This window comes from Notolepis coatsorum (genome assembly GCF_963971535.1).
Source record: "Notolepis coatsorum genome assembly, contig: SUPER_7_unloc_2, whole genome shotgun sequence".
In the NCBI taxonomy this organism is placed as follows: Eukaryota; Metazoa; Chordata; class Actinopteri; order Aulopiformes; family Paralepididae; genus Notolepis; species Notolepis coatsorum.
In genome coordinates, this window is record NW_028174879.1 from 877684 (window position 1) to 891640 (window position 13957).

Sequence of the window (13957 nt, forward strand, 5' to 3'; positions counted from 1 at the left end):
GTGGCGAGGGTGTCGTCCACCGGGTAGCCGCTGTCGGAGCCGAGGAACAGAATGCTGGAACAGTGGCGGTGGCCGAGGGTGTCGTCCACCGGGTAGCCGCTGTCGGAGCCGAGGAACAGAGTGCGCGCCATGAATCATGTAAAAAATTCACAAAAATGTTGACTACAAAGTCTTGTGTAGTAATATTTACTATAAAACGATGATGCGTCATCAGTAACATTAGCTACATATTTCTCTATTTGCTTGTGAGTACATGAGCAGGAAGTTGCTTTAAGAAGTTGAAGCTGTCGACAGGAAGATAAGCATCGGCAGGGCAGACGGTCTGAATCACGCGCTGGTTGGTGAAGGAACGCCGTGATGTTAGTGTTTAGAAACACGCTCTCATTCATCACTGCATCAGGTCTTTTATCTCCCATGAGCTGGTGACGACACAGTCCTCTACTGACACTAATGCACACTGAAGGGTTGTGACGACACAGTCCTCTACTGACACTAATGCACACTGAAGGGTTGTGACGACACAGTCCTCTATACTGATACTAATGCACACTGAAGGGTTGTGACGACACAGTCCTCTACTGACACTAATGCACACTGAAGGGTTGTGACGACACAGTCCTCTACTGACACTAATGCACACTGAAGGGTTGTGACGACACAGTCCTCTACTGATACTAATGCACACTGAAGGGTTGTGACGACACAGTCCTCTACTGACACTAATGCACACTGAAGGGTTGTGACGACACAGTCCTCTACTGATACTAATGCACACTGAAGGGTTGTGACGACACAGTTGACACTAATGCACACTGAAGGGTTGTGACGACACAGTCCTCTACTGACACTAATGCACACTGAAGGGTTGTGACGACACAGTCCTCTACTGACACTAATGCACACTGAAGGGTTGTGACGACACAGTCCTCTACTGACACTAATGCACACTGAAGGGTTGTGACGACACAGTCCTCTACTGATACTAATGCACACTGAAGGGTTGTGACGACACAGTCCTCTACTGACACTAATGCACACTGAAGGGTTGTGACGACACAGTCCTCTACTGATACTAATGCACACTGAAGGGTTGTGACGACACAGTCCTCTACTGACACTAATGCACACTGAAGGGTTGTGACGACACAGTCCTCTACTGACACTAATGCACACTGAAGGGTTGTGACGACACAGTCCTCTACTGACACTAATGCACACTGAAGGGTTGTGACGACACAGTCCTCTACTGATACTAATGCACACTGAAGGGTTGTGACGACACAGTCCTCTACTGACACTAATGCACACTGAAGGGTTGTGGGCAGGAGGCGAGGACAAACGGTTTGTTAGACTCGTCACATTTTCAAAGTCCAGGGAACCGTCTGCATCTGCAGTTGAATAGTTTTGCTGTAAAGTAGGAATATTCTAGAGCTGGTGTATAAAGGTCTTGTTGAATATTCTAGAGCTAGTATATAAAGGTCTTGTTGAATATTCTAGAGCTGGTATATAAAGGTCTTGTTGAATATTCTAGAGCTGGTATATAAAGGTATTGTTGAATATTCTAGAGCTGGTGTATAAAGGTCTTGTTGAATATTCTAGAGCTGGTGTATAAAGGTCTTGTTGAATATTCTAGAGCTGGTGTATAAAGGTCTTGTTGAATATTCTAGAGCTGGTATATAAAGGTGTTGTTGAATATTCTAGAGCTGGTATATAAAGGTGTTGTTGAATATTCTAGAGCTGGTGTATAAAGGTCTTGTTGAATATTCTAGAGCTGGTGTATAAAGGTCTTGTTGAATATTCTAGAGCTGGTGTATAAAGGTCTTGTTGAATATTCTAGAGCTGGTATATAAAGGTCTTGTTGAATATTCTAGAGCTGGTATATAAAGGTCTTGTTGGATATTCTAGAGCTGGTATATAAAGGTCTTGTTGGATATTCTAGAGCTGGTATATAAAGGTCTTGTTGAATATTCTAGAGCTGGTGTATAAAGGTCTTGTTGAATATTCTAGAGCTGGTGTATAAAGGTCTTGTTGAATATTCTAGAGCTGGTATATAAAGGTCTTGTTGAATATTCTAGAGCTGGTGTATAAAGGTCTTGTTGAATATTCTAGAGCTGGTGTATAAAGGTCTTGTTGAATATTCTAGAGCTGGTATATAAAGGTCTTGTTGAATATTCTAGAGCTGGTATATAAAGGTCTTGTTGAATATTCTAGAGCTGGTATATAAAGGTGTTGTTGAATATTCTAGAGCTGGTATATAAAGGTCTTGTTGAATATTCTAGAGCTGGTGTATAAAGGTGTTGTTGAATATTCTAGAGCTGGTATATAAAGGTCTTGTTGAATATTCTAGAGCTGGTATATAAAGGTGTTGTTGAATATTCTAGAGCTGGTATATAAAGGTCTTGTTGAATATTCTAGAGCTGGTGTATAAAGGTCTTGTTGAATATTCTAGAGCTGGTATATAAAGGTCTTGTTGAATATTCTAGAGCTGGTATATAAAGGTCTTGTTGAATATTCTAGAGCTGGTATATAAAGGTCTTGTTGAATATTCTAGAGCTGGTATATAAAGGTCTTGTTGAATATTCTAGAGCTGGTGTATAAAGGTCTTGTTGAATATTCTAGAGCTGGTATATAAAGGTGTTGTTGAATATTCTAGAGCTGGTATATAAAGGTCTTGTTGAATATTCTAGAGCTGGTATATAAAGGTCTTGTTGAATATTCTAGAGCTGGTATATAAAGGTCTTGTTGAATATTCTAGAGCTGGTATATAAAGGTCTTGTTGAATATTCTAGAGCTGGTGTATAAAGGTGTTGTTGAATATTCTAGAGCTGGTATATAAAGGTCTTGTTGAATATTCTAGAGCTGGTATATAAAGGTCTTGTTGAATATTCTAGAGCTGGTATATAAAGGTCTTGTTGAATATTCTAGAGCTGGTATATAAAGGTCTTGTTGAATATTCTAGAGCTGGTGTATAAAGGTGTTGTTGAATATTCTAGAGCTGGTATATAAAGGTCTTGTTGAATATTCTAGAGCTGGTATATAAAGGTCTTGTTGAATATTCTAGAGCTGGTATATAAAGGTCTTGTTGAATATTCTAGAGCTGGTATATAAAGGTCTTGTTGAATATTCTAGAGCTGGTATATAAAGGTCTTGTTGAATATTCTAGAGCTGGTGTATAAAGGTCTTGTTGAATATTCTAGAGCTGGTATATAAAGGTCTTGTTGAATATTCTAGAGCTGGTATATAAAGGTCTTGTTGAATATTCTAGAGCTGGTGTATAAAGGTCTTGTTGAATATTCTAGAGCTGGTGTATAAAGGTCTTGTTGAATATTCTAGAGCTGGTGTATAAAGGTCTTGTTGAATATTCTAGAGCTGGTATATAAAGGTCTTGTTGAATATTCTAGAGCTGGTATATAAAGGTCTTGTTGAATATTCTAGAGCTGGTATATAAAGGTCTTGTTGAATATTCTAGAGCTGGTGTATAAAGGTCTTGTTGAATATTCTAGAGCTGGTATATAAAGGTGTTGTTGGATATTCTAGAGCTGGTATATAAAGGTCTTGTTGAATATTCTAGAGCTGGTATATAAAGGTGTTGTTGAATATTCTAGAGCTGGTGTATAAAGGTCTTGTTGAATATTCTAGAGCTGGTGTATAAAGGTCTTGTTGAATATTCTAGAGCTGGTGTATAAAGGTCTTGTTGAATATTCTAGAGCTGGTATATAAAGGTCTTGTTGAATATTCTAGAGCTGGTATATAAAGGTGTTGTTGAATATTCTAGAGCTGGTATATAAAGGTCTTGTTGAATATTCTAGAGCTGGTATATAAAGGTCTTGTTGAATATTCTAGAGCTGGTATATAAAGGTCTTGTTGAATATTCTAGAGCTGGTGTATAAAGGTCTTGTTGAATATTCTAGAGCTGGTATATAAAGGTGTTATTGAATATTCTAGAGCTGGTGTATAAAGGTCTTGTTGAATATTCTAGAGCTGGTATATAAAGGTCTTGTTGAATATTCTAGAGCTGGTGTATAAAGGTCTTGTTGAATATTCTAGAGCTGGTATATAAAGGTCTTGTTGAATATTCTAGAGCTGGTATATAAAGGTGTTATTGAATATTCTAGAGCTGGTATATAAAGGTCTTGTTGAATATTCTAGAGCTGGTATATAAAGGTGTTATTGAATATTCTAGAGCTGGTGTATAAAGGTCTTGTTGAATATTCTAGAGCTGGTGTATAAAGGTCTTGTTGAATATTCTAGAGCTGGTATATAAAGGTCTTGTTGAATATTCTAGAGCTGGTATATAAAGGTCTTGTTGAATATTCTAGAGCTGGTATATAAAGGTCTTGTTGAATATTCTAGAGCTGGTGTATAAAGGTCTTGTTGAATATTCTAGAGCTGGTGTATAAAGGTCTTGTTGAATATTCTAGAGCTGGTATATAAAGGTCTTGTTGAATATTCTAGAGCTGGTATATAAAGGTCTTGTTGAATATTCTAGAGCTGGTGTATAAAGGTCTTGTTGAATATTCTAGAGCTGGTGTATAAAGGTCTTGTTGAATATTCTAGAGCTGGTGTATAAAGGTCTTGTTGAATATTCTAGAGCTGGTATATAAAGGTCTTGTTGAATATTCTAGAGCTGGTGTATAAAGGTCTTGTTGAATATTCTAGAGCTGGTATATAAAGGTGTTGTTGAATATTCTAGAGCTGGTATATAAAGGTCTTGTTGAATATTCTAGAGCTGGTATATAAAGGTCTTGTTGAATATTCTAGAGCTGGTGTATAAAGGTCTTGTTGAATATTCTAGAGCTGGTATATAAAGGTCTTGTTGAATATTCTAGAGCTGGTATATAAAGGTCTTGTTGAATATTCTAGAGCTGGTGTATAAAGGTCTTGTTGAATATTCTAGAGCTGGTGTATAAAGGTCTTGTTGAATATTCTAGAGCTGGTGTATAAAGGTCTTGTTGAATATTCTAGAGCTGGTATATAAAGGTCTTGTTGGATATTCTAGAGCTGGTATATAAAGGTCTTGTTGAATATTCTAGAGCTGGTATATAAAGGTCTTGTTGAATATTCTAGAGCTGGTGTATAAAGGTCTTGTTGGATATTCTAGAGCTGGTATATAAAGGTCTTGTTGAATATTCTAGAGCTGGTATATAAAGGTCTTGTTGAAAGTGTGATAACGTTTGATATCTCAACCTGGTATGGAAACCTTGGGGCCAAGAATAAGAACAAACTGGCAGGGATTGTTACAAAGGCCCGGAAACCCTTTGTCACCAGTTTGGCCCGCGGGACCCTCAGACACAGTTGGTCGTTCGATCTGAGGGACCCGGAGCGGACGGGTTGTTGGACCAAGAGTTCCTCAATGTGGGCCGGAGCGAGACCGTCGAGGGGTGAAGAGGGTGAAGAGCCTGGTTTTGAAGTTGATTCTCTCCCTCGCTGGGAGCCAGTGGACTGGAGAGAGACGAGGACGGGGGAGATGTGGTCCCTCGTCCTGGTGCCTGAGAGCAGCCTGACTGGGGGAGATGTGGTCCCTCGTCCTGGTGCCTGAGAGCAGCCTGACTGGGGGAGATGTGGTCCCTCGTCCTGGTGCCTGAGAGCAGCCTGGGGAGATGTGGTCCCTCGTCCTGGTGCCTGAGAGCAGCCTGGGGAGATGTGGTCCCTCGTCCTGGTGCCTGAGAGCAGCCTGACTGGGGGAGATGTGGTCCCTCGTCCTGGTGCCTGAGAGCAGCCTGGGGAGATGTGGTCCCTCGTCCTGGTGCCTGAGAGCAGCCTGGGGAGATGTGGTCCCTCGTCCTGGTGCCTGAGAGCAGCCTGACTGGGGGAGATGTGGTCCCTCGTCCTGGTGCCTGAGACCAGCCTGGGGAGATGTGGTCCCTCGTCCTGGTGCCTGAGACCAGCCTGACTGGGGGAGATGTGGTCCCTCGTCCTGGTGCCTGAGACCAGCCTGACTGGGGGAGATGTGGTCCCTCGTCCTGGTGCCTGAGACCAGCCTGGGGAGATGTGGTCCCTCGTCCTGGTGCCTGAGACCAGCCTGACGGGGGGAGATGTGGTCCCTCGTCCTGGTGCCTGAGACCAGCCTGACTGGGGGAGATGTGGTCCCTCGTCCTGGTGCCTGAGAGCAGCCTGGAGGGGGAGATGTGGTCCCTCGTCCTGGTGCCTGAGACCAGCCTGACTGGGGGAGATGTGGTCCCTCGTCCTGGTGCCTGAGAGCAGCCTGACTGGGGGAGATGTGGTCCCTCGTCCTGGTGCCTGAGAGCAGCCTGACTGGGGGAGATGTGGTCCCTCGTCCTGGTGCCTGAGAGCAGCCTGGGGAGATGTGGTCCCTCGTCCTGGTGCCTGAGAGCAGCCTGGGGAGATGTGGTCCCTCGTCCTGGTGCCTGAGAGCAGCCTGACGGGGGAGATGTGGTCCCTCGTCCTGGTGCCTGAGACCAGCCTGGGGAGATGTGGTCCCTCGTCCTGGTGCCTGAGAGCAGCCTGACGGGGGAGATGTGGTCCCTCGTCCTGGTGCCTGAGAGCAGCCTGACTGGGGGAGATGTGGTCCCTCGTCCTGGTGCCTGAGAGCAGCCTGACTGGGGGAGATGTGGTCCCTCGTCCTGGTGCCTGAGACCAGCCTGGGGAGATGTGGTCCCTCGTCCTGGTGCCTGAGAGCAGCCTGGGGAGATGTGGTCCCTCGTCCTGGTGCCTGAGAGCAGCCTGACTGGGGGAGATGTGGTCCCTCGTCCTGGTGCCTGAGAGCAGCCTGACGGGGGAGATGTGGTCCCTCGTCCTGGTGCCTGAGACCAGCCTGGGGAGATGTGGTCCCTCGTCCTGGTGCCTGAGAGCAGCCTGACGGGGGAGATGTGGTCCCTCGTCCTGGTGCCTGAGAGCAGCCTGACGGGGGAGATGTGGTCCCTCGTCCTGGTGCCTGAGAGCAGCCTGACGGGGGAGATGTGGTCCCTCGTCCTGGTGCCTGAGAGCAGCCTGACGGGGGAGATGTGGTCCCTCGTCCTGGTGCCTGAGACCAGCCTGACGGGGGAGATGTGGTCCCTCGTCCTGGTGCCTGAGACCAGCCTGGGGAGATGTGGTCCCTCGTCCTGGTGCCTGAGACCAGCCTGACTGGGGGAGATGTGGTCCCTCGTCCTGGTGCCTGAGAGCAGCCTGACTGGGGGAGATGTGGTCCCTCGTCCTGGTGCCTGAGAGCAGCCTGACTGGGGGAGATGTGGTCCCTCGTCCTGGTGCCTGAGAGCAGCCTGGGGAGATGTGGTCCCTCGTCCTGGTGCCTGAGAGCAGCCTGGGGAGATGTGGTCCCTCGTCCTGGTGCCTGAGAGCAGCCTGACGGGGGAGATGTGGTCCCTCGTCCTGGTGCCTGAGACCAGCCTGGGGAGATGTGGTCCCTCGTCCTGGTGCCTGAGAGCAGCCTGGGGAGATGTGGTCCCTCGTCCTGGTGCCTGAGAGCAGCCTGACTGGGGGAGATGTGGTCCCTCGTCCTGGTGCCTGAGAGCAGCCTGACGGGGGAGATGTGGTCCCTCGTCCTGGTGCCTGAGACCAGCCTGACTGGGGGAGATGTGGTCCCTCGTCCTGGTGCCTGAGAGCAGCCTGACTGGGGGAGATGTGGTCCCTCGTCCTGGTGCCTGAGACCAGCCTGGGGAGATGTGGTCCCTCGTCCTGGTGCCTGAGAGCAGCCTGGGGAGATGTGGTCCCTCGTCCTGGTGCCTGAGAGCAGCCTGACTGGGGGAGATGTGGTCCCTCGTCCTGGTGCCTGAGAGCAGCCTGACTGGGGGAGATGTGGTCCCTCGTCCTGGTGCCTGAGAGCAGCCTGGGGAGATGTGGTCCCTCGTCCTGGTGCCTGAGAGCAGCCTGGGGAGATGTGGTCCCTCGTCCTGGTGCCTGAGAGCAGCCTGACTGGGGGAGATGTGGTCCCTCGTCCTGGTGCCTGAGAGCAGCCTGACGGGGGAGATGTGGTCCCTCGTCCTGGTGCCTGAGAGCAGCCTGACTGGGGGAGATGTGGTCCCTCGTCCTGGTGCCTGAGAGCAGCCTGACGGGGGAGATGTGGTCCCTCGTCCTGGTGCCTGAGAGCAGCCTGACGGGGGAGATGTGGTCCCTCGTCCTGGTGCCTGAGAGCAGCCTGGGGAGATGTGGTCCCTCGTCCTGGTGCCTGAGACCAGCCTGACTGGGGGAGATGTGGTCCCTCGTCCTGGTGCCTGAGAGCAGCCTGGGGAGATGTGGTCCCTCGTCCTGGTGCCTGAGACCAGCCTGACTGGGGGAGATGTGGTCCCTCGTCCTGGTGCCTGAGACCAGCCTGGGGAGATGTGGTCCCTCGTCCTGGTGCCTGAGACCAGCCTGACGGGGGGAGATGTGGTCCCTCGTCCTGGTGCCTGAGACCAGCCTGACTGGGGGAGATGTGGTCCCTCGTCCTGGTGCCTGAGAGCAGCCTGATGGGGGAGATGTGGTCCCTCGTCCTGGTGCCTGAGACCAGCCTGGGGAGATGTGGTCCCTCGTCCTGGTGCCTGAGACCAGCCTGACTGGGGGAGATGTGGTCCCTCGTCCTGGAGCCTGAGACCAGCCTGACTGGGGGAGATGTGGTCCCTCGTCCTGGTGCCTGAGACCAGCCTGACGGGGGGAGATGTGGTCCCTCGTCCTGGTGCCTGAGACCAGCCTGACTGGGGGAGATGTGGTCCCTCGTCCTGGTGCCTGAGACCAGCCTGACGGGGGGAGATGTGGTCCCTCGTCCTGGTGCCTGAGACCAGCCTGACTGGGGGAGATGTGGTCCCTCGTCCTGGTGCCTGAGACCAGCCTGACGGGGGGAGATGTGGTCCCTCGTCCTGGTGCCTGAGACCAGCCTGACTGGGGGAGATGTGGTCCCTCGTCCTGGTGCCTGAGAGCAGCCTGATGGGGGAGATGTGGTCCCTCGTCCTGGTGCCTGAGAGCAGCCTGACTGGGGGAGATGTGGTCCCTCGTCCTGGTGCCTGAGACCAGCCTGGGGAGATGTGGTCCCTCGTCCTGGTGCCTGAGAGCAGCCTGGCAGCAGCAGGACGCGCTGGAGGGGGAGGAGGATGGTTTTGTCCGGGAGACCAGAGTCGAGGGAATTACAGTCGTCCGGTCGTGAGAGAATGAGCAGGAGGATGACTTTCTGAAGGTGGCTGGGGGAGAGGAAGAAACGGGACTGTACCACATGATCTTACTTGCTGGTTGAAATTGAGATCTGAGTGAAATAAGACCCCAAGGTTCCTCACACTGGGTTTCACCGAGGAGGAGAGGCAGAGCTCCAGAAACATGGGAAACCTCTCCTCCTCGGTGAAACCCAGTGTGAGGAACCTTGGGGTCTTATTTCACTCAGATCTCAACCGGCAAGTGAGATCAGTGGTACAGTCCCGTTTCTTCCAACTGTGCATCGTTTAAAAAAATCAAGTCCTTCCTCTCCCCCAGCGACCTTCATAAAGTCATACCGTAGGGATCAGTATATACATTAAATGAACTAGATTAGAAGTTGGTGCATAAAAAAAACTAGAGAAACTATAAACATTTTCCCAATCTCGATGGAGCCCACAGAGAGGCGGCTGGACAGTGTGGCGCCATCTTGGGTCGTTGGGTAGTGTCTGGGTCCAGTAATCTCTCTTTCTCTCTCTCTCTCTCTCTCTCTCATCCTGTAATCTCTCTCTCTCTCTCTTTCGCTCTCTCTCAATTCAATTCAATTCAAATGGCTTTATTGGCATGACGCAACTTGTACATGTTGCCAAAGCAAATGATTAATAACATAAACATGGATTACAAAACAGATATTAATGTCATAGTACATACAAAAATTATCATCATAAAATAAAACATAAAATATTACGGCATAAACATCCCTCACTGTCCCTCAGTCTATGGCAGGCAGCAACATAGGCTGCTGCTAGCTCACAGCTTGTTGAGTCCTCCCCTAGTAGGACTGGTAGTTTTCCTGTATCTGGTAGTGCAAGAAAACCTTTTGTTATTAATTAAAAAAAAAAATTAAATGCGTTTCTCTAATATATTTTTATTTTTCACATTTGGTGAGGAAGTGCAACTCAGTTTCAGGCTCACTGAGGATGCAATGACAGCACAGCCTTTGCTCTGCAGGAAGCCAGGTTTTCCTGTGCCTTCCCTTTTCAACAGCGAGGCTGTGCTCACTCAGTCTGTATTTTGTCAAGGTTCTTTTTAGTTGTTGATCAGTCACCATGCTCAAGTAATCTGCTATGGTGTACTGTCGATTTAGAGCCAGATAGCACTGCATTTTGCTCTGTGCTTTTGTTTGTGTTTTCCAATAGGTGATGTAGTTTTGTTTTAGCTGTGTAGTAATTTGATTTATTCTGATTGGTGATGTGTTCTGTTCCTGAGGTGTGTTAAGAGAGCAGGTTTGTGGACTCAGCCTCAGGACCAGCTGTCTCTCTCAATTTCAATTAAATTAAATTCAAAGGGGCTTTATTAACATGGGAAACATACGTTTAGGTTGCCAAACAAACAAAACAGAACAACAAACAGAGAACAGTACAGTACAGATAGTGCAGGAGAGATATGTCTGGAGAGTATTTGTCTCTGATGTCTTGGTATAGTGGGCAGGTTGAAGTACATGTCTCTGATGTCTTGGTATAGTGGGCAGGTTGAAGTACATGTCTCTGATGTCTTGGTATAGTGGGCAGGTTGAAGTATATGTCTCTGATGTCTTGGTATAGTGGGCAGGTTGAAGTATATGTCTCTGATGTCTTGGTATAGTGGGCAGGTTGAAGTATATGTCTCTGATGTCTTGGTATAGTGGGCAGGTTGAAGTATATGTCTCTGATGTCTTGGTATAGTGGGCAGGTTGAAGTATATGTCTCTGATGTCTTGGTATAGTGGGCAGATTGAAGTATATGTCTCTGATGTCTTGGTATAGTGGGCAGGTTGAAGTATATGTCTCTGATGTCTTGGTATAGTGGGCAGGTTGAAGTATATGTCTCTGATGTCTTGGTATAGTGGGCAGGTTGAAGTATATGTCTCTGATGTCTTGGTATAGTGGGCAGGTTGAAGTATATGTCTGATGTCTTGGTATAGTGGGCAGGTTGAAGTATATGTCTCTGATGTCTTGGTATAGTGGGCAGGTTGAAGTATATGTCTGATGTCTTGGTATAGTGGGCAGGTTGAAGTATATGTCTCTGATGTCTTGGTATAGTGGGCAGGTTGAAGTATATGTCTCTGATGTCTTGGTATAGTGGGCAGGTTGAAGTATATGTCTCTGATGTCTTGGTATAGTGGGCAGGTTGAAGTATATGTCTGATGTCTTGGTATAGTGGGCAGGTTGAAGTATATGTCTCTGATGTCTTGGTATAGTGGGCAGGTTGAAGTATATGTCTCTGATGTCTTGGTATAGTGGGCAGGTTGAAGTATATGTCTCTGATGTCTTGGTATAGTGGGCAGGTTGAAGTATATGTCTCTGATGTCTTGGTATAGTGGGCAGGTTGAAGTATATGTCTCTGATGTCTTGGTATAGTGGGCAGGTTGAAGTATATGTCTCTGATGTCTTGGTATAGTGGGCAGGTTGAAGTATATGTCTCTGATGTCTTGGTATAGTGGGCAGGTTGAAGTATATGTCTCTGATGTCTTGGTATAGTGGGCAGGTTGAAGTATATGTCTGATGTCTTGGTATAGTGGGCAGGTTGAAGTATATGTCTCTGATGTCTTGGTATAGTGGGCAGGTTGAAGTATATGTCTCTGATGTCTTGGTATAGTGGGCAGGTTGAAGTATATGTCTCTGATGTCTTGGTATAGTGGGCAGGTTGAAGTATATGTCTCTGATGTCTTGGTATAGTGGGCAGCTTGAAGTATATGTCTCTGATGTCTTGGTATAGTGGGCAGGTTGAAGTATATGTCTCTGATGTCTTGGTATAGTGGGCAGGTTGATGTATATGTCTCTGATGTCTTGGTATAGTGGGCAGGTTGTTAAGAAGTGGAGCTCGGTTTCCACCTCATCTTGTGTGCAGTGGGTGCACAGTCTGTCTTCTCTTGGGAGCCAGGTCTGCCTATGGCGGCCTTTCTCGATGGCTAGGCTGTGCTCGCTGAGTCTGTACCTAGTCAAGGATCTTCTTAGTTTTGGGTCAGTCACAGTGCTCAGGTATTCTGCCACTGTGTACTCTCTGTTTAGGGCCAAATAGCATTTCAATTTGCTCTGGTTTTTGGTTGATTCTTTCCAATGTGTCAGATAGTTTTCTTTTGTTTTCTTATAATTTGATTTAGTCCAGTGTGGTTTCTGTCTGGTGGCTCTGCTTGTGTTTGTGAGCAGAGTCCCAGAACCATCTGGCTGAGTGGGCATCTATCGAGGGTGTCTCTGTGGGTGAGGGCTATGTTGTGGAGTGTGTCTGGGTCGCTTTCTTTTAGGTGACTGTGGAATTTGAATGCTCTTTTTTGAATTTTTATGATTAGTGAGTATCTTCCTAGTTCTGCTCTGCATGCATTATTTGGCGTTTTCCGTCGGGTGCGGAGAATGGATTTGCAAAATTCTGCATGCAGAGTCTCAATTGGGTGTTGTCCCATTTGGTGAAGTCTTGGTTTGCAAGTGGGCCCCAGACTTCACAACCATACAGGGAAATCGGTTCTATGACGGAGTCTATATTTGAGCCAGATTTGATTGGAATGTCTAACTTGATGTTCTTTCTCTCTCTCTTTCTCCCCTCTCTCTCTCTCTCTCTCTCTCTCTCTCTCTCTCTCTCTCTCTCTCTCTCTCCCTTCTCTCTCTCCCTCTCTCTCTCTCCTCCCTCTCTCTCTCTCTCTCTCTCTCTCTCTCTCTCTCTCTCTCTCTCTCTCTCTCTCTCTCTCTCTCCAGCCATGTCTCTGTCCTCATCCTTCCTGTCTGAGGACCAGCTGACCTGCTCCATCTGTCTGGACGTCTTCTCCAGCCCCGTCTGCACGCCCTGCGGACACAGCTTCTGCCTGGCCTGCATCTCGTCCTACTGGGACGGCGTGGGGGGCGGGGCCAGCGGGTGGGGGCGGGGCCAACAAGGCCAAGGCCTGCTTCCTGTGCCCCCTCTGCAAGGAGAGCTTCCGCAGGAGGCCGGCGCTGCAGATCAACCGCACGCTGAAGGAGATCACGGAGCAGTTCAGACAGCTGGCGGAGGAGGGGCTTCTGGAGGGGGAGGGGGAGGGGGAGGGGGAGGGGGAGGGGGAGGGGGAGGGGGAGGGGGAGGGGGAGGGGGAGGGGAGCAGAACTCTCATCCTCACCATCCTGCCCAGTCAGGGAAGATGATGCCAGGCAGCGTTCTGGCTGAGATGAGGACCCGCTTCCAGAAAACACAGAGCCTCGACGTGCCCCTCGCCACCCCACCCCCCCCCACCTCTCCTCACCCCCCTCCCCCCTGCTCCCCCCCCCGCAGGTAGGCAGCATATTACCTCCTCCATGGTGTCTGTGTAATGATAACACCAGTGACATAGTATTCTACTGCGCTAATAAGTCTATACTACTATACTTACTATACTAATACTATATTATACTGTGCTAATATTTCATTTCATTTCAAACCTTTATTTAAACTCGAAAGGCAACTGAGGTTTACAGTCACGTGGAGTTACATACAGGAGTTAGAACATACAGAGTTAGAACATACGAGTTAGAACATACAGAGTTAGAACATACAGAGTTAGAACATACAGAGTTAGAACATACAGAGTTAGAACATACAGAGTTAGAACATACAGAGTTAGAACATACAGAGTTAGAACATACAGAGTTAAAGGAAAGAACATACAGAGTTAGAAATACGGTAGAACATACAGAGTTAGAACATACAGAGTTAGCAGAACATACAGAGTTAGAACATACAGAGTTAGAACATACAGAGTTAGAACATACAGAGTTAGGCAGAACATACAGAGTTAGAAATACAGAGTAAGCAGAACATACAGAGTAGGCAAAAAGGCAAATAAATCACACAGCATATACAATCATAACATTAGACAAGTTAGGATAACAATCAACTAAACACGTACAACTTGATTGACA

General features: G+C 47.8%; 1 protein-coding gene across 1 annotated transcript in view; it reads left to right on the top strand.

Moving 5' to 3' along the window:
* Positions 1–13354: 13354 nt before the first annotated feature.
* LOC311232735 (palmitoyltransferase ZDHHC5-A-like) overlaps positions 13355–13957 on the top strand; it is a gene marked incomplete at its 5' end in the record, with an annotated part of 26305 nt that continues 25702 nt past the window's right edge. Inside the window, one exon of the mRNA XM_084338316.1 lies at positions 13355–13365. Within this exon, the coding sequence (XP_084194442.1) occupies positions 13355–13365 (11 nt within the window). The remainder of the gene's footprint in view (positions 13366–13957) is intronic.